We start from the raw sequence: 21,874 nt of genomic DNA, 5'->3' as shown, positions 1-21,874 counted from the left end.
CAAAAATGACCAGATTTTGTCATGTTATGTTATTGTGTTCGCTGTGGGTGGTTGTTAATAGAATACAATAATAATTCTACAGGGATTTCTGCATCCAAGACCATCCTGATAAATAATCATTGATAAATGCTAAGTAAGCAAAGTCACGTTGTTGGCAGTTTCCTTAAATGCAGTCACCAAAACATTTTTGATGGTTGCTCAACGAAAGTGGCATTGTCAACCGAGTAGGTAGGTTCTGCTATGGCATTTTTATATATGGAATAGAGTCTGTATTTCCTAGGAATTCTAGTTCCCGCAAACTATGACTACTCTCTATAGATGTTTTTCCCAAGGGCAACTTAAGCCATTCATGTCACGACATCATGAACGCTTAAGGAAAATCTAAAAAAATTATGAGAATATGTAAGAGAAATTGGAAAAAATTTTCTCCAAAATCTAATTTTCTGCCGAAATCCGGAGAGCAGGAAGAAGGGCAAAAAATTCAGGGTATACCATCTAAATCCAGAGAGTTGGCAGGTCTGATGACAGTTTTATAGATGCTCAAATTTGCCATAATCTTGTATTAACTTGACCTAATAAGAAGGCTATAACTTTTTTATGAGTATGTTACTTATCAAAGCACATATATTTAATATAGTAAAGATGTTCACAAAAAAGTTATAGACAAAAATTAATGATCAAATAGAAGTTCACCTCTTTCGAATTGAAATATACCAGTAGCTGACAGATGAATTTTTTTGCAGTTTATCAGAATCATAATACAATTAAATAGTCAAAACACTCATTTTTACAAACTCCATTAGTTCCTAGAACCAGAGGACTAATTCATAAAAATGTACCAGTTCTATCTCAGTAATTGCAGGTGCTTAAAATCGAGCAGCACACATTAATATAGATTAGATTTTAAAAAAAACACACACACACAATAAGGGGACATTAGTGTGACAATATTATGAATCACCATTACATAGACCCCAAAAAGTCAAAAACTATGAACAATGACATTTTATTAAGACATAATACAATAAAAAACATAATTATGTGAATATATATTTATATTCATGTAAAAATATAAAAGAAGTAAAACCCACCTTCTAGCCAAAGAGCTGTAAGTCACCAAGTTCCTTAAGATTAGGGCACTTGTCAAACGAATACTTTTTGCCAGAGCACTTTCCTTCTCCTCCTGAAACGATAAATTTGATTTAGCAAAGGCATACCAGGATCATTTGATAAGTAAAGCAAAAGAGGGGTATTTAAATTTCTTTTTGGACAAATTCTATTTTATAAACGACGTCGGGTGGAGGGGCGTCGCCTTTCCGTGAGGTGGGGGAATATTCCTAGACACTTAATATTGGAGGGATTTCCAATTTATGCATGAAACTACGGAACTTACGAAGAAGACTTTATTTCAAATCACACTCAAAACACACAACCTTACAGAATGGAAGCCACATTCCAACTCACGGCTCTCTTCTCTTGGAAGAGGTAGATTTTTCTCTTCTCACCTTCTTTTAACAACGTATAAATAAACAAAACACATTATGTGATATAAGACCACAGAGAGTTAGTAAAAATGTCCATACTGGAATTATAGATTCGTTACAATCTCCCCCCTGGCTCCGACGACGTCTCAGCGAGGAGCCAGTAAGAGCCATCTTGGCTTTGGGGGTAGTTCCTGACAGACACAACGAAAAGCTCCAGGAACTGCAGACACTCTTGTCTCAGGTCGAAGTTCAGTCCTTGAATCACACTGGTTCTCAAGACACCCACCAGGGCAGGCCCGTCATTTGGGGGGGGGGCGTTGCCTTTGAAAATACACTAAAAATGGTATATATATATATATATATATATATATATATATATACATACATACATTGAGTACATGTGCGTTGCCCCCCCCCCCCGGAAAAAGTTTAAATTACGGCCCTGCACTAGGGTTTGGATGCACTTTTGAAGAATGCCACTCTCTTGGGGTCCGGGTAACCACGGTTGTGGTCTCAGCATCTCGTAATGGAGTCAACTCCCTTTGGAGTTGCTACTGCTTTACTGGACTCAAGACGAGTTCTCGTTTTCTCCCGTTTGCATAATCTTCAGATTCCTGGGTGGATTTAACTTTTTCGATGATCTTATCTAAAACATCATTCCCACATTGGGACTTTCTGAAAGTCCATGAATTCTTCTCCACTACAATGAAGTTCAACAGCTCACATCGATAGACTCCTTTACGAATCGAGCGGGATGGCTTATCAGCATGGCTGCTGGGACAGTTATGGGCAATATGACCACAATTTCTACACTGGTAACACACTATCTGATCCATACATCGTCGGGCAACATGTCTACATTGACCGTAGTTATAGCAAGCATGCCTTCCTCACAAGGTCAAGCGAAAATTTGATACACGACACTTTTTGTAGCCTTCTCCAGGGCCACCTCTACAGCAGTATACCGTCATCACCACTCGTGTTGATCTGGTGCTCGAGGAAAGATCTTCCTGCCCGAGTTGGAGCATCTATGGGATTCTTCTGAAACGGAATAAAGTTCTCACTGCTCGATAAAAGATGACGAGCCTTCCCCTGGCTTGAAGCATCCCTTGAACTCAGCCGGGAAGGAATTGAGTTCTCTTTGCTGAGAAGTAAGGTGGGTACCTTCATCTTTATGAATTCGGCACGATGACTCAGCAGGTAGTGCTAGGAAGGCACTGCTTTCAGATGGGCTTTCGACTAATGGATGTTGCTTCTCAGAAGCTTCAGAGAAGTACCACTTTCCTTGCTGTGCATCCAGGATGATTCCAGCATCTCTGCGAAAGTCGGTACCCAGGAGGGTTCGGTTTTCTCTGGCCTGTGGTAGCACCATCATCTCAGTGCGCATTACTTTACCTTGGACATTTATATTAATGTCCACAGTCGTAGTTAGGACTTTGGCTCTACTAGCATATCCATTGACTAGTCTCATAACGATTGTCTTGCGGGAAAAGGGCAAACCATGTTCTTGTAGGAAATGGTATAGGCACCCGTGTCAGCACAAACTGCTCCACGCCTGTTACAAATAATGACTTTGATGTCTCTCGGATGAGAAACTGTAAAAGTCCAAAACGTTGACACTGGGTCCAAGTTTATCCATTGGAAGATTACAAGTTCGGCATCAGGACTTGGTAACACCAGGTTCCCCACAACCATAACATCTTAAGACAGGATGACGTCCTGCATCTTCCGATTCCGGGTTAGCACATTGATTAGAATGAAAGTCTCTGTCACATGCTGCAACTTCTTTCTCTCACATTGGATCTCGCTCTTTTTGCTTTGAAGATTATCATAAGCATCAAGCTTCTCCACGATATCTTCAGGGGGTAGTCCACTCACTCCCAAACATCCAAAAAATGTTCTTTAACTTCAGGTGGGATCCTCTTCTTCATCTGATCCAAAATCATCAGATCTTTCAGCTTGTCAAAGTTTTTAATGTTCAGTTCGGACAGCCAGCCTTCAAAGTAACTTTGGATCTCATTGTGATAGTCCTCCCAGGTACTTTTCTGTGAGTAGAGAAGAGCTGCTGGAACCTTTCCACACTCAGCTTAAAACAGTGTAACAGCACCTCCCGGACGTGGTTGTAATCATGGGCCTTATCCTCAGGTTCTCAAGCAATGAGTTTAGCGACTTCATTTGGCAGATAAGCAACCCTCAAGAATTTTAGCTGTCTTTCAAACAACTTTAGGAATAACGACATATCATCTTCACTCGGATTGAAATTCGGGATCAACCTCTTCACGTCGAACTTGGAGGACTGATCGATGAGAGCGAAGAATGGTTCTTCTGCCGGTTTGCGAGATTCATTGAAGCTCAAGTTGCAACCGCATCTTTTCAAGTTCAAAAGAATGTTCTAGGGCGATTTGTTATTTCTCTTCGGCGATTCTAGAGCAATTTCCCCCCCCCCCCTCTCTCTCTTTCTTCAGCTATTCTAGTTCATTCTTCTTCTCCCTCTTTCTCTGATAATAGTAGCCAGCAGGGCTTTCATGAATTCTTCCTCATAACTGGAGGACTTTGTTATTATTATATGCTTCATATCTACTACACGCGAATCATTCGGTACTTTCTCTCCTAATTCTAGAGTGAGTAGGATCAAATCACATTTCTTACCTTTGGCCAGGTACCCCATTTCGATTCTAAGCACTACCAGGAACCTCACAATTGAGATCGAATGTTCGCTCATACCGCCTTGCATTTGAGCCACAATGCTGGGCGCTAACTTTATAAACGACATCGGGTGGAGGTGTCTCACTTTTCCGTGAGGTGAGGAAAATATTCTTAGGCACTTGATATTGGAGGGGTTTCCAATTTATGTACGCAACTACGAAACTTAAGACGAATTTATTTCAAAGCACACAACCTTACAGAATGGAAGCCACACGCCAACCCGTGCTCTCTTCTCTTGGAAGATAGATTTTCTCTTCTCACCTTCTTTTAACAACGTATAAACAAACAAAACACATTATGTGATATAAGACCACACAAAAGTTAGTAAAAATGTCCATACTGGAAAAATAGATTTGTTACAATTTTATTTTTCACTATTGTCTCCTTCAAGCTCCACACAGTCTTTAATAATTTTCAAATTTATTTATCAGGTCAGAAAATGATGTTTTCTCTAACCCCTCAAAGTAGTCATTTATATATGTGATGACTTCTTGATTTAACGAAAAAAATCTCCACCAAGCCAAACTTTCAAGTTTAGGAACAGGAAAAAGTCACATGGGACCACATCTGTAGAATTCAGTGGAAGAGAGATTTGACAAAAATCCTAATTCATGCAATTCTGCCATTGCAATGGTGGATTTGTGGGATGGAGCATTGTCTTAGTTAAATAGGGATTTATTTGTGCAATACTGTTTGCTGCTTCCCCTGCAGCTCTTCTTTCAAATTTCCCAAAAGTATGGCACAATGTTCTTTTATTGATTTCTTACCCTTCTGGAGAGAGAGAAATAGTCCTTGAAAATCATTAAAAATTTTAGCCATCACAGTTTTTCACAGCAGACAAAAAAGGCTCCCGTTTTGCTCAGTGCCATTCCACCACGCTTCATCCACTACTGCTTTCCACTGTTGTTTTGACTCTAGTACAGTGCATAGTGAAGAATCCATGTTTTATCCACAAACAAAAACTGCCAGTCTTTAGTGGTATGAGCCAATATTGACAAATTTTCTTTTGAAATGTTTTTCATTCGCTTTTCATCAATCATGATCAATCTCAGCATCCATCTTGGACATAAAACATTTTCATTTTTAATTTCCCATGAAGAATTTTACATACACCTCTTTTATTAGTTGTGCGTATTTTATTCATATCACCATTTTCTTTTCTTTTCTTTTTTGTACGTTTATTTTTTTGTGATGTAAGTGTCCCCACCCCCTGCCATTCACAATAAATAAATAAATAAATAAATATTGTGAACCCATTCTGTTGAAATGCTTAGAACATCGACCATCTCAAACAACTTCAATCTGTGATCTTCCATGACGACACCGTGGACTTTTTCAATGATTTCCAGGGTGGTGACCTAAACAAGACACTCTTCTTTTGTGATGGACATGCGGCTTGTTTAAATTTGTTTTGTTCCACAAGTAAATGGTCTTAAATGATGGCGTAGAGTCCCCATGAACTTATTCCAATTCAATTTTGATCTGGGCAGTTTCTAGTTAAGACAAAAATGGTTTTTTTTTCACTGCAAGACACTTAACATTGTACATTTCCAAAATAACTGTTACAACCCAAACTCGGAATGACACCAGAACATAAACCAAGAATCTCTTTTGTGCTCCAACTTGTTGCGACAGAAATTTAAAGGGTAATACTTAGTTGTAATAATTTGAAAGTGACCTTGCTGCTATCTTTATGAGATATAGCTGCAAGATACCTTACTTATAAAACGGCCTATGTCATAGCTGCCAACTTTTGAAAATGAAAATTCGGGAGATTTTCGCGCACACCCGTATTTTATACTAAAACCACTCCCTAATAAATACAATAGGGATTTTCCAAACATAAAAGTTGAAGCATAGGGAATAAAATCCCTACTCAAAAACTGAAGTCAAATTAAAATAGGGATTTTACACACATGGAAGTTAAACCCTTCGGAATAAAATTCCTACGCAAAAAACAAGTGAAATTGGAGGCCAAAACTTCAATGATGTAAAAATAAATATTGTGTTCAATCAGAAACCCTGTGAACAAACATTCTCCGCGAATGATCCCAAAATCATCGGAAGATGAAGGAAAACACCGTCAATTTTTGAAGAACACTGACTTTTTGTGACACTTGTTTGATGTTTTTTTTTCACTTCACGACTGATGATGGCAGTCTTTCCATGACCGATGTTTATGTCCGTAACACAACTTGTACAAAAAGGAAAAGTCAGCCCTCTTCTGGAACGTTTGATGAAAGGAAATTCATCGGAATAAGTATCTTTAAAATTGATTAAATATGTTTTTGCTTATCATTATTCATGCTTTGTTATATCGCACGTACGTAACTTCAACAAAAGAAATTTTGACCACATGTGCATCACCATAATCTTCAATTATTATCCAGGACTATTGGCTGCTAAGCCATTTCCCTGCACGATAAGACAAACAACTTTCTTGTTACTATCAGAGGGTTTGTAAAACTTCCTTAAAAAGGGAATTTCCCCATTTACGACGTGTGACGTCATTTCGAAAGGGAAAAAAAAAAGAGGCTTCATGCCCCACAAGAAATTCCTTAGAAATTGTTTTCATAAGTGGGGATTTTTTTAATGAAGTAGGGAATTTTTAGGGACAATTAGGGATTTTTTTGATTTTTGTAAAAATTTGGGAGATTTAAGAACTTTTCGGGAGATCGAGCGATGAAGATAAAATTCGGGAGACTTGGCAGCTATGCTATGTATGTATCACCACATATGCATTTTTCATGCATCTATATATTTTATTTGTATGACCATTTGTATGCTGCTGTAATGAAAAATACTGATAGTTGTAGTTGAGGAGTGGGTGGGAGGTATTCATGTTATGAAATATGTTTTTCCCAAAAAAAAAAATACTAATTTACATTATGTTCAAGCAAAATGCAAATATATAAATATGGATTTTGTACTATATAATAGCAGTTCTAAACCAAGGGTGCAGAGAAAGGGGGAAGAGGCAAATAATCTTTATGTTTTACAATGTTTTTTTGTTTCTGCTCCCATAACTCTACTTTTTGCATATTCTAAAATTTTGAAGCTGATGGGTTGGGGGGGCTGGAAGTTTGGTCTCTGTTATCTTTCTTAAAGAGGAATAGGGCTGTTGGACAGTAGGAATATATTTCTATTGGTAAGGAAGTAGAAAGAATGAATGCACATGCTAAATTATCTCCAATTAGACTCTATGATTCTAACAGACATTTTGTGATGGGTGTGACTATTTTATGTTGATATCGTATTAACAATTAAAATTATTATTGAAATATTTAAGAAAATTCCTTGCGGTTTTCTCTCCATATGATCACCATTTTGTTATTTGATTCAATATAAAACTTTCTGGCTATAGTGAAGTTATACCTATTTTTGTTCAGAACTTGAAAGTGCAGGCATACAAATTGAAAGATAACAATACTGAGATGTCATAAAAGAGGATCAGTTTATCTATGAGCATCTCTCTCAAATATAAAGAAATATAAGGCCATTCGAATGCAAAAATATTACATACCGAAAGTTCTTTGGGATTTAAATACTGCAGTGCATGTCTTCTGATAGCCAGAATAGCCGCATCGGGTGCATATCCTGGATGAGGTGGAGGCATCTGTGGAGCTGCAATAGTTGTCTTTCCCTGTTGGTCCAGCTGCTTTCGACGCATTGCCTGAGCATGCAATACTTTCTCATTACAATGCCAGTCCTGAGAAATTGAGAAAAAAATACATAGGGAAATGATTCATGAAAGTAAATAGATGACTTACAAAAAAAGTGTGTCATCATTTTCATAAACTTCATTAATGTCATTTTCCTTCAAAAAAAATTTTTTTTTAAAAGCCTCTCATGACCTTTCCTTACACCTTTCCTTAAATAAGACCAAAAAAATCCCGCAATTTTCTCACTAAAATTTAGAATGAATTTTCGAATTGACAAATTTTAATAAAAATTCACCAAATACCATATTAAAAATTACAATTTACAAATTATTATTAGTAAATGTTGAAAAAGTTTTGCAAAATTCAAACCAGATACAAACCTGTAAATGAGTGAGAAGAGAAAAACTTCTTCGCTTCATAGAATCACAACCTTCCCATTGACAAATGACATCATCATTGCCATATGGAGCATGCATTTTCCCTGCATGAACAAAAACTGCTCCAGCAGAATTGAACTTCCTGTTAAAAAAAGTTAAAAATACATATTACAATACTGTCACTCTAGGACTGTGAATTATATTTCAATATGCCTACTCACCATACATCTCCAATCAGGGACATAATGAAATCACCAAAAACACATGTACATAACAAGACTGGACAAATCTCCAAAATCTCACTCGCCCGACTTAAAATAATACATGCTAGAATCGATATTTCATATGCTGGCATTGGACACAAGATTGAGAAAAAAAAATTACAAGTCAGGTAAAAATTTCTACATGCTAGGCATGTCAAGCAATAGTTATTCAGTCCTGGTACATAACTAAGGTTCCAAAAACAAAGCTGTGTCAAGGGTAGAGAAAGAAAGATAGCAACTATTCCAATAATAGAGAGAGCCTATGCTGGCAATCGAAGAGATACACTAGTTTGTGTGTTTTTTTTCTAATTTCTAGAAAAATACTTGATGAACTGTTCTGAAATTTCAGGCCTGTAATTTATAGTTAAGATTTAGCCAAGAGTGCATTTAAGAGACCAACAAGAAATTAATAAGACAAAGATGTTATTGATGAACCCTATATCATAGAAAACTGCAAACAATTTTTAACTTTCACAAAATATTTTGGCTGCTTTGTGAAACAACTACATGCATTTCCATGAAAACAGCATGCACAGTCATAAAATTCTTTAAAAATTGCATTTCACAAAAACTTGATTTTAACCAGGGATGGGATGAATAGTGATTTGGCCAAACAGCCGAATACCAAATATTCGGCTAATGTTTTGACCAAATACCAAATATTTGGACAAAATATATATTTTCTTAAAATTTGTCATAATTATAAATAAAATTGGTGTTTTTAATTGAAAATGAAATTATTGGCAATTTCAAATGTTTTATATTGAATTTTAACTATGCAATTTATTTTTTAAATGGATATTAAAAAACTGGTAATGAAAGATTTTTATTGCCATGATAACTGACAATCAAATTTAACAATGATGTATTTTAATACTACAGCAATACCTTGGCTAATGAAGATAATTCGTTCTGGAATCGAGTTTGTATAGTTCTCCCCATCTATTTGTGATTTAGTCAGCTCATTTCTATGTCTGATGCATGCAGATACTCCTAGAATGTCCAGACTGTTCAGTTTCAGGCTAAAAGTAATGCACTGAAAGAACACATACTTTGAAAACAAGGGCTCCCCCCCCCCCCTTTTTAAATGCTTTTTTCTATTTTGGCTGAATGTTTCAATTTTATCTGAAATGGTACAAAGAATTTCACAAAAAGAAGTGTAGATACATCTGAAAAAAGATTCTGAGGTAGACAGGAGTTAATGGGGCTCTAGTGACAGTAATTCTAGTGATGATTCATGTGAAAATTCAGCTCACGTGATTGCCTTATGTTAGTGAGTGCATTCATATAGAAAATGTTCATTAGCTGAATCTGTATTCATTAGCAAAGACAGAAAAATCATGAAACAATCTTCATTAAGTGATAAATTTAAATGCTGAGGCATTTTCGCCAATATCCCTGTACTTACAGAATCAATTTCCTTTCAACACTTGTTACAAAATTTTACATATAATTAAGAAAATGTCAACCATCATTTACTCTCAAGTATTAATGCATCATAAAATTTACAACTTATTTTTCCTCTCTAGGTGTTTGCCCCTTTCAGCAGCTCAATACATTTCTTGTCTAGGTACATCCTTCAGTTAGTGAACTTGTGTAATTCATGCTCACTTTCACCTTATTGCAATAGTATTATATTTTCAGTTTCACATTTTACTTATCCTAGAAATTTACCGACATAACCTCTTGCACACAAATTGATACACACAACACAATAAAATATAATCAGTAAATATTTAGTTAATGCAAAAAAATTCTAAGTAATAGCCTATAATTTTTAAAAATTAGTTTGTAGTTCTTAGACTTACACAGATATTCAGCCGAATACCTAAACATTATTTGGCCAAACCGAATACTCTGCAAAAGGACTGAATAAGCCAAATATTCCCATCTCTAATTTCAACCGCTTTACTTTTTTTCTGCGAATCTTGATAATTTGCACTTATTGAAGCCAAAATAAGTAGTAGTAAGAAGTAGAGCAAAATAGTAGCAAGTAAATAGTAAAAGTAAAAAGTAACAAGCAATTAAGTAGAAGCCAAATAAATATCCTTATCAGTAATTTTGCTCAGCACTTGAACTCTAGATTTTTTTTTACTAAGTACAGTACTTTAATAATTAACCTCATCATTAAACTTGAAAAAAAAAATTGTGTTGTTAGTATAGTTTGCTTTTACAAATGAATTCAGAACTTTGATTCGAAAATTACTTTTGCCAATAAATGCAAAATATCAGATTATTAAATCCAAATTTTGCAAAAAAAAGTTTATAAATTTGCAAAATTTACTTGTCTGTTGACTAGTTATATGAAATAACACTTTTTATAGGGAGAAGCGGAGAAGCACACGTGCCAACTTTTGGAATCCAGAAATCCGGAGATTCTCCCGAAGGGGGTAGCCCCCCCCCCCCCCTGCAGTCATAGACCGGATCAAAAAAATATTCAGAAAGCTGCTGACGAAAAAACTTGTTAAAAATTGTTTTTTATCACATGATGGCTGCGAAAACCTTATCAACCGAAAAACTTGTGTTTACCATACATGGAATACAATGGTTAATGAAATACAATAACGATTATACAGGAATTTCGGCAACCAAGGTCATGCCCCTGATAAATGATTGCCGATAAACGCTATGTAAACAAAGTCACATCTTTGCCAGTTACTTAAATGCAGTCACCAAGACTTTTTATGGCTGCTTGATGGAAATAACCACGTCTGTCCTCTATGGGTGTTTTCTCTAACGACGACCGCAGTCATTGATGTCATGAAAGTTTGCGTAAAATCTAATTTTCTGCCAAAATCTAGAGAAATTTTAACAAATTCGGAGAATGGGAAGAAGAATGAAAAATCCGGAGTTTCTCCCGCCTAAATACAGAGAGTTGGCAGGTCTGGGGAGAAGCTGTGCTGTCTCTTAAATGTTTAAAAAAAATCATGTGTGCAGTATTTTCCTACCTTATCAATTATTCCTCGGTAAAAATGAGCAAAATCATTAGAGTAATTTTTGTTGTACAGTCCACACTCCATAAGCACTCAGTGTTCTTGTAAAAAATAACAAGTTTGAAAATCTTTCATCTCCCCCATCGAGCTGTTGCTACTAAGTAATAAGAAAACTAGTTCACAGTAAACCTGCACGTGTGTTTTCACACTTGTTTACCAACTTCTTCTCCTCTAACCACATACTATCAAGCACAGAAAAATAGACAGTTTTGTAGACAGTAGCGTAATCTTCAATAAGCTTGTTTATTTTAAAAACATGTGCTAATCATTTGCTTATCAGTAGCACATGCTTGAAAGTAGCATGCTTTTGTGCTACTAAGTAGCATGTGTATCATGGTCCTTGTGCTCAGTTTGAAAGAAAGGAATCCTCCCCAATAGCGAACACTCCCCGTTAGTGGACAAAAGTTTTGGTCCCATGGGTGTCCATTATCGAGAGGTTATACTGTACAACTTTTTTTAAGAACTTTTAAAGACTTGAAAATGAATTCTATTTTACTTCCAAGGACCTCCAATTATTTTCAAGGAGTGTACAAACCCTGTCCATAAAATAGTGCACTATCAAAATTTGAAAAAAAAGAGACAGATCCATGTCAATTAAAAATATTTTTAAAAATAAAAAAATTTAACAATGGATTCTAAAAACTTACCTAGCGCAGTTTTTCCATTCACAAAGATATTCCAGGGCAGAAGTTGAGGACCCGGTTTTAATTGGTTCACTCACAGTCTGTTGAGATGCAGAAACACGACTCGTTGCTGATGAGAGTCCCGAATACGTTTTAGTTTCTTTCTCTGCATTCACAGAACCGGTCTTCTGAACAACAGGTACAGATACAGTTTTTGGAGCGTTGAGCCTCGTTGGACTAGTGATTTCTGCCTGAGCCTTAGGTAGCAAAGGTCGAATGCCCTGGAATGGTGGTCTATTAGTCACAGTGTTCGGAGTTACAGTTCTTGTATCTACACAAGGCCTTTTTGCAACAGGGGAAGAAAGAACAGTCGGACTATCAATGGACGGTCTTTTTAAGCTGACTGAATTTGGAGCTGTACTCACTACAGGCTGCGGCAGCCGAGTCATCTGACTCACCGACACTCTCGGCAAGTTAATGGTCTCTTCAACTTTTGGTACACTTTGCAAAATGCAAAACTTTATATTGGGCGACTGTATGTACAGTTGGGGCTGATTTACTGGCGTGAAAAAAATAACTTGTTGTCCAGTATTGCCTATGGTAGGAGTACTGGTCGTGACAATACTCATATTTGTCGTTGTTGCACAAGCGCATGTAAATGGCATCTGCGAACCACACTCTGCATTTGTTCTTGAGATCTCTTTCGATGCACACTCTAATGTCTGCGCAATATCAGAAATAGAGGACAAATCACAACCTTGATTGGAATTTTCTGGACTTTCGATATGCAGACGCACAACTCCATTCTGATCACGTTCTGCTTCGATAGTACCAGACAATGTTGTCTGACCAGTATACAACTGAATGATATTATTCTCACCATTTGTGGCAACAGGCGAAGTTATGGCTGAGCCAACAGCAGTGGAACTACCAACAGTTTCTTTCTCTTGTTTTACTTCAACCATTGGACTACTGATCTTGCTTCCACTCTGCACTATGGTAAATGATGAAATGTCTTTTGCAGAAGGAGCTTTTCCTTTATCCAGTAACCCGTTCAATAAAGGAGCAGCTTTGAAGATCTTCTCCCTGTCCGTCTGTGTGACATTGGTATCTTCATTAATGAATTCTAAATCACTAAAAACTTCATCAAAAACAGTTTTTAATAAATCGGATGAAGTATTTGATTTGACAGAGCTTGTAGGGATAGGTGACGAGGAAGATGCAGGTGTGTTACTGGGAGACAATAAGGAAGAAAAAATATCATTGGTCGATGATACAGTTTCATTATCTTGAATGATTTCTTGTTTAATCTGATGTTCTGAAGAGGGAGTAGCATCACTCGATGCAGTGCTAACTGCAGAGTCACTAGTGATTGCTAAATTACTGGAACTAATAGAGGTTGACGTCACTGTAGGTGCAGTGAAACGTGCAACTGTGCTACATACAGATGAATATGACAACACAGTGTTTGCTGATGATATAGTGTCCCGAATAAAATTTGATGTTGGTGAATAGTTTGGAAGGGATGCTATTGGTGAGCTGTGAAGCAAAGCATCAGATACAGGTGGAACATTTTGTGAAGAGTCTGAACTGTTTGAATTAGCAGATAATACATTGGAAAACAAGGAGCTGTTTGCAGATGATGATGAAGTAGGAGACAATGGTGCCTCTACTTTCATTTGATTTGGATCACATACTATAACTGAATTTTGAGGAGGTACAGAGGCACTAAGACTATTGGAACAAACAGGCAATATAGTAGAAAATGATCCGCTTTGGGTATATGATGATGGTACAGATGACAAAACAACAGGCGAAGTGCTTTCTGCTTTGATTTTGCATAACTCTGATGCAGTGTTTTCAGGATTAAGGGCAGTGATGCATGACCCATCAGAGATAACAGATGCCAATACAGACGTAGGTGTATTGTTGTCAGAAGATGACTTTACTACTTTATCTTCATACACTTCTGAACTAGGTAGCGAATCGGGTACAGATGATGAAACGTTAGAACTAACAGATAATAATGCGGAAACTGAGGCATTATGGTCAGAGGAAGGTAATGTGGATGAAAACTCAACTTGCTCTTTTTTTGGCATACAAGAAGTCGGTGCTGATATTTTATCAGAATTAGATTTTGCATTATCAGTTGCAGCTGGAGAGACGATAACAGAACCTTTGTTGACAGGTATTGGATTCGAAAATGACTCGGCACTGTATGCAGAAGATATCGATGGAAATGATGATGATGCAGCTTCTTTCTCTTCCAGACATGTGTTCAAGGAAGAGGTTGATGTAGTCTGAGGCAAGGATGTTAACTGAGACTTCAACTCAGAAGAATTCGATGCTGGAATGTTTGATGCTGAATCTGGGAGGATGTTAGAATTTATAGAAGATATTACAGAAGTCGACCCATTTGCACATGATGGCGAATTGAGGAACATAGACGGAGATGCTTTACATCCACTTTTATCAGGACTTTGTCCTGTGTTTGATAAAGATGATAAAAGAAACTTAGAATTATCTGAATCAGAATATGATGCATCACAAATTGATGATTTAAATGTGGATGATGGGGAGGAAGGTGATCCAAGGCCTTGAATATTTTCCCTGTCAGGCATCAAACTGTTCATTGCTGGGGTATTCAAGACTGATTTGGAAGATACACTGGAATCAATAGATGGTGCATTGGGAAGTGAAACACTTTTCAATGGAGAAACAGGTGACAGTGTCTTTGGTGAAGCTCCACCAATTTCAATTTTGCACGAGTCTGAGGTGGGTAAAGAACTGACCATAACTGCTGTTGGTGGATCCAGAGTTGATTCATTAGACATCATCGAATGAAAACCAGAAGACATTTCCTCGTGGGATAACACAGAGTTCTTTTCACTATCGCTGGTGCAACAGGACTCTTTGAGACTACCACTATCTGAGCATATGCTGTCATTGCTGTCCATGCTGGTAGTATCTGGAGTCATCATGGCGTGAACAGGTTTAGCTGTGCGAACTGAATGGAAGCTGTTCACAACAGTTCCAGTTTTGAATTTCTTTGGCTGGAAGCCGCCCTAGAAATGAGATTAAATTACATTGATATTCAACCATAATTTTTTTTTTTTAATATATGTGAAAAAATAATAAAACACTTATTTGTTTCCACTGCTGTGTATAAATCAATGGACAATATTCTTAATATATATTTGTAACTATTTAGACATACTGGAAGGACACTCTAGTCCCTTGGGGGATCACATTATGAAGTGTTTTCTTAATATATTCATGTATTTTTTGTTTTTCTATTTGTCTTTTTTTTGTACAAGTTTGTACCAGTTGTCATGTTTTTGTTGTTGAATTAAAAAAAAGTAATATCGAGTTCTGCTGATATTCTTTGCATCAGTAATATTACATGCATGACAATTATTGTTCATTACAAAGTACAGAATTACGAGCTCCAGACAATAAGGGTTTATGAAATATATATACCAAAAATGAAATAATTTGTTGACATCCTGTAAGCAGTATAAAATATATTTATTTTGCTTAAGGCACCCAGAAAAAAAAGCAGACTCACTGTCATCCATTTGAACAAAAACTGGTTTTGCCCCTCCAAGTGATGTCTAATCGTTAAGAAAAGGATGCATGAATGTGTTATTGAAACAAGAGTAACCCTGGAGAAATGCTGTTAATAAAGATGATCTGGGGGGGGGGGGGAAGTGACAAAAACTGTACATTCTAGAGGAGCCCTTCCAGACCTTTCATGCCTGAAGTACCCACAGAACTGTATTTACCTTGCAGTCAGTAATACATAGTTGCCAACTTTTGAAAAGGAAAATTCTGGAGATTTTCGCGCAAACCCGTATTTTATGCTAAAACCACTCCCTAATAAATACAATAGGGCTTTTTCCACATAAAATAGGGATTTTCCAAACATAAAAGTTAAAGTGTAGGGAATAAAATCCCTACTCAAAAACTGAAGTCAAATTAGAAGGGAAATGCTTCTCTGTGAAAGTTACATCAGAGACATATTGATAAAAAATAGGCTGATCATATGACTCATATTTTCCTTCATATAGGACATTCCTGTTTTTTCAACAAAGCGTACTACAATTTAAAATATTAACTGAAATCATACAAGATTTTTTATTGCTTATAAATTACATCATCATAATCAGGATGATAAATACAGATATTCATGTCACAAATTTGTCATATTCAACATTTTTTTTCATACATTTTGATTCACTGCAGATTCACAGTAGTCTTTCACCCAAAGGCAATTGCTTACGATTTCAGCCAATCTGTAACATTTTCCATGTTTGGCAACTTTTTTTATTTACATGAGAGAACTGGGTTATCAAATATTTTTCTCATATTTAGAGTATCTATTTCTCTTTTTTTCTTACGGAATTGTGGTTGCTATGTGTTTATTCAGATATTTATGTTCGTATTTTTATGTGTGGTAATGCTCACTGAATGGGCGGTCAAAGCTGTGCTAATGAGGTGCAGCATGTAGGCAATAAAAAGCATACTATGTAAGCTGCATTCATTTTCTTTCTACCCATATAACCCACGTCTCATAATTTTTGATGTCCTAACATCATTCTTGGACTTCATAAACATCTCTGTGGTCAGTCTAAGGAAGAGTAATGAAAATATGCAAGTTTCCCCCTTTCTCTTCCATGCCATGATTGGATTGTTGTTTTCACAATGGTGACAAATAGAAAAGCTGCTGATTCAGCATCAGCAGAAATAAATATGATAAATTATGATCGTTAAATACAACAGATAATAGTAACACTTTAAATTTGGATGAAACTTAATTGCCTTATTATTTAAACAATATATTAGTGGAAAAATCTAAAGCGACTTGCATTGGAACAAATTACTGATGCAAGTCTGGGTATCACTGTATTGCATATATAATTCCAGTTTTCATTTTTTCCTATTACTTTAAATGTTTTTCTGTCATAATCAATTGTGCTGGTTTTTTTCCCCCCATACTCTTGAAAAACCTATGACGTAACCCTGAGAGTGTGTGCAGGTTGGCACCCCTGTGCTAGAGGATTATGAGTGTCAATAATTAACATATAATTCAACATAAATGAAAAAAAAATATTTCTAGATAAGCCAGCAAAAGATACAAATTGCTCATTAAAATGTTTTACTATAGGCATTTCTGAAAAAATTATAAACTCACCTCTATTTGAGTGCCATGGTTCATTCCATTAAATCTTGATGGAGAACTCGAAGTCACTACAGCTTTAACTATTTTTGTTTGCATCTTTGGGAGTATCAGAGGGGAAGCAGTGGCACCCAATCTTCCTTTGTTAGCAATCAATCGACCATGAACAGGGGAATGGGTGAAACGTGCAGGAATTAGCTGTCGAGTCAGGGGCATGCCAGGACGAACAGCTCGTATTACAGTATTGGTGCCACCCATATTCCTATTGAAGCAGACACCTTTATCCGAACTGTAGATTACCATTTTAGTGATGTTTGGCTGCACGTGCTGCATACTTCTCTGTTGCACCTTGTTGGCCAGCAGGCTTTTGATCAGCATTCCCGAACTTTGACCCGGTGAGCCACAGAGAGATTTGTTTGGTGTAGACTGACTTGAAGATGATCTCTGTATAGTTGAAGATGTCACTGCTGCTGCTGCTGTTGCAGAGGGTTGGAGATTTCGAACCACAGTTGGGGAAGATGGTCTGGGTGGCGCAGACAGTTGGGCTTTGAGTATTGGACTGTGAGTGCTCTTTGGGTTAAGCTTGGTGTTTCCTGGTGTCAGAGGCGATATAATATTTGCTGCACAGATGGGAAAAAGATAATTTATTATGTATAAATATGGAATGAAAGCAAACAATTGGAATTTCAAAAAAAGAAAAGAAATTGACATTTTGGCCGAATACAAAGGGGAATGAAAAATCTTTCATTGAAAGTTATTCCTCATAGGATCACTGCCATTTTGGTTGGAGGCAGACAGGAAAAAAGGTTGATCTTCAGTAAATGTGAAAATTAAAAAATTGTGCAGGTAAAACATTCTTGCTTTCATTTAGAGCAGCGTTTCTCAAATTTCTGTACCCGAGGGTTAGTAATACGCATAAAACAATTTGATTAACCCCTAATTTACAGCATTAATGATTGTGTATATATATATATATATATATATAAAATGAGTATTATGTAATGAGTATTTATGAATTTTAACCGTAATTATATTTTAATAATATGATTTATAAGTTATGAAACTTATAAATCATATTATTAAAATATAATTACGGTTAAAATTCATAAATACTCATTACATAATTGTATTGTTCAACATTTTTTCCCTGAACTACATTTAAATTGACTACAACTTCCAGCAGCACTTTATTTCCCACCTATCAATCTGGTGACTTCACAGAAGTGTGGCAACGTTTATGGTGATAATTAGTGATGTACTCCTTTTTGCCACACTTAAGATACCAATTTTCAGTATTTCTCTCTGGATGTGAGCATTAAAATATGCTCATGTCATCATGATGAATGTTTTTTCAGTGAAATATATTTTTTTACTGTGATTTGTATTCATTTCCCAGTGCTTTAGCAATTTTAGGTATAATTAACAATTTTTTGAAAAATACATTTTTTAGCAAAAATTAGTATTTAGAATCACAGCTTCTCATATTTCTCTCAATGAGATATGGTTACCATAAGTATGGAGGTCTAATTTTAATTGAGAACCCATGAGGTATTACTAATATCAATTATGAAAATTAAATATTATTTCATTCATTTAGAAGTCTGCCTTCGGACTACCTCTGTCATCAGGGTGGAACACAGGTTGAGAAATGCTGATTAAATGATGAAATAATCCAAATTATAACTAATTTTCTCAGCATAAGAATGCAATGATCCAATAAAAAGACATGATTCATAGGATTGAAACTGAAAAAAAGAAATGAGTAAAAAAAGTTCAATATCCAATTCTACTTAATAAAATTGTAAAACACTACAAAAATAGCCTCTTGAATTAGTTACTTTATAAAAATGATATCCCCCTCTTTCACCCGTATTTTATCATGTAAGTTTTGTATTTTGAATATTTTCAAAGGAATAGGGGCAATATGACTATATTGCAAGAACAGAGATAAAGAAAATATAGCAAAAACATCAAGATCAGATAAAAAATGGTGATTCGATTCCACATACCTTTTTTTATGGGTGTGTAACCGTTAACTATTTTGGCCTGAGCACTAGTCAATGCACCTGGCTTCTTTCGTAACCCATCATAATGCAGAGAAGTTACTCCATATCCAAAATCTATTTTCTTTTCCCCACACTGAGTGAAAACCTCCCTGAACACAAAAAAAAATTGAAAAAAAAAACTTTACCATGACAGGTAAAATAAATTAAAGTAAATAAAGTACTATAAATTAGTAAAAGTATTACAAAAAAAGTAAATTAAAAATAACAAAAGAAAAATACTTCATCAAGTACATAGGACTTGATGTTAATCAATATATCACATATAAAGGGGGAGAAATCTCTAACCTCACGCAATTTGCAAAAACATCAGCTTCAATGAAGCCTCTTTTGCCAACTTTGCTGCGATAACTAATATAATCTGCATATAGCTCAGTTTTTGGTAAGGAACACCCAGGGACATATTCATAAGTAGCTTTCAACCTGAAAATATGATGAAATAAAAAACACATCGGTTAATAAAATGTAAATAACACACATAACTTACTAAGCATTGATACCTCCTGTAGTACAATAAAATGTTAGTTGGATGTGAAGTGAAAATCCTATACAATGATATTACTTTCTGAAACATTCAATGTACTTCCCACAATGTTAATATCCCTAAAGCGGAATGTTTTGCATTGTTCTGCAACGAACCCTTGACTGACTGGAAATGTTCTGTGGTTAAAATTCCCATACAATAGTGTTTTCTACACCTTTCCTAAAATTCTTCTGGATTGTTTTGTAGTAGCACTGATTGCTCTGCAAAGTACATCAAAGATTTTGGAATATTCTGCTTCTGGGAGTTAGACTCAACACTAGCTACACACTCAGACTCTTAGGAGCACTCACTTTGTTCCAGACTCTGCCACGAAGCTGGGCTGTAAGAGATCTCGGCAACAGGATAAGTCCGATGGCAGAGACCCTGGCGTTCATTCATTCATTCATGCTTCCGGGAGTTAATATATTTCATCTATAGTGGCAAGTTTCTAGGGTTTCTTAAGTACGGTTACATGTTTCACTGTATTCCATTTTTGATATTTACGAAACTTAAAACAAATAATAAGAAAACTTGTTATTTCCCTAGACTAGACTCCTACTAATCCAATTTACAGAGGTATGTAAAAAAAATAGAAAAATTTTAATTGTTTACCAGTTACGCATAGATGAATCGGCTATATCTGGTGGAACAACATTAGCAGCAATGGTTGATGGTGCAACAGGTGTCATAGCTGTAGTAGTGATCACAGAGGCAACTGTCGTGGCAACTGTAGGAGTAACACTTGATGGTTGGCTTGCAACTGACACAGCAGCTGAAAGAAAAAAAAAATTCATCCTTATAAAATGTCAATTATTTATGTAAAAATGATAAAATTTTTATAAAAAATATAATTATTAAAACAAAAAACCATAAAAATTCAACTTGAAATGAATGTTTAGTATTTTTAATGTTTCCACAGAAGTCATAAGATCATTTTTCAATAAATATGTGCTTAGTCTTTCACAGAATTTGAATTTATTCCCCCAAAAAATCTGTTCAAATATTACTCAAATTTCTTAAAAGCTTTGGAACAGAAGTATAGAGCTGTAACTGATGACTACTGACTTGTAATTTATGAAATAACGTTTCAAATCTATTTTTTAGAATAAAATTAGTTGAATTTATATAGTTTTATATTTTTCATGAAATAGAAATTTGCTATACGCACAAGTAACTTCTTTGGATTCAGATTCAAGTGCACCTGCTACTTGTGACTCTGAGATTTTCATACGCACTTGACCATACTGGCTTGGTTCCAATGTTAGCAGACTAACCAAAACTCCTATTTAAGAGAAAGGAAGAAACAAACAAAAACAAATTACTATTGTCAAAAATTCCTTGTGTGTAAAAACACTTAAAAGCTGTCAGTCATCTAACTTTTTTGATATTTTCAGAGTTACCAACTCCAAATAATTAAAAGTTTAACTCGTGTTCAGGCATTAAGAATCACTGGTACAGTGACAGGAACATTACCTATAGAGTGATGAACTCTGACAATTTTGTCACAAGCATAACCTCCAAGGTCTGACAAAGCATAAAGAGTCTCCAGTGTAAAATACAGCAACATGATATCATGAACAGTCAAACAAGAAACTAGTTGATGGTAAATCTGTGAAACAAAATAAAAAAAAAATATTAATCAATATAAATTGCAGAAAATTTAATAATCCAAGTATTTCAAATATACAGCATTAATTTAAAACACACACTATTTTTTTTTAATGCAGTGAAAATCCAGAAATACCAGGGGTTTGCCCAGACTTTTTTTGTAGGGTCTTGTTTTTGTGAAAATTTTCCTTATTTTTATGAAAATGGTCATTAATTTTATGAAAATAAGTAATTTTGTGGGGAGCGAAATAATATGGTTTATCTATCACAAAAGAAATGAAATGCCAAATTTACAGCTTCATTAGTTTTTATTTCATGAAAAGGTTCCATTTTTCAGATCCAGAATTTTGCGAAGGGCTAGAAACTGGAGCCCCAAATTTTGGTTGGATAGAC

The 21,874-nt window shown here is 35.6% G+C and overlaps 1 protein-coding gene across 1 annotated transcript in view; it reads right to left on the bottom strand.

Annotated features, from left to right (window-relative positions):
• The window catches only part of LOC149069127 (uncharacterized), a 50,125-nt gene that overhangs the window by 4,936 nt on the left and 23,315 nt on the right, over positions 1 to 21,874 (bottom strand). Inside the window, exons 9-18 of the mRNA XM_089250738.1 lie at positions 21,347 to 21,482; positions 21,042 to 21,155; positions 20,486 to 20,645; positions 19,639 to 19,773; positions 19,297 to 19,442; positions 17,303 to 17,907; positions 12,133 to 15,173; positions 8,233 to 8,371; positions 7,714 to 7,899; positions 1,092 to 1,183 (exon numbers count right to left, since the gene is read on the bottom strand). Coding sequence (XP_089106864.1) covers positions 1,092 to 1,183; positions 7,714 to 7,899; positions 8,233 to 8,371; positions 12,133 to 15,173; positions 17,303 to 17,907; positions 19,297 to 19,442; positions 19,639 to 19,773; positions 20,486 to 20,645; positions 21,042 to 21,155; positions 21,347 to 21,482 — 4,754 coding nt within the window. The remainder of the gene's footprint in view (positions 1 to 1,091; positions 1,184 to 7,713; positions 7,900 to 8,232; positions 8,372 to 12,132; positions 15,174 to 17,302; positions 17,908 to 19,296; positions 19,443 to 19,638; positions 19,774 to 20,485; positions 20,646 to 21,041; positions 21,156 to 21,346; positions 21,483 to 21,874) is intronic.

The sequence above is a fragment of the Pholcus phalangioides genome, unplaced genomic scaffold (genome assembly GCF_987345545.1).
Source record: "Pholcus phalangioides strain wild (caught in Gottingen) unplaced genomic scaffold, Ppha-v1.0 ptg000024l_1, whole genome shotgun sequence".
Classification (NCBI taxonomy): Eukaryota; Metazoa; Arthropoda; class Arachnida; order Araneae; family Pholcidae; genus Pholcus; species Pholcus phalangioides.
The sequence above is the reverse complement of the archived record's forward strand: the minus strand, read 5'-3'. Positions and strand labels throughout refer to the sequence as shown.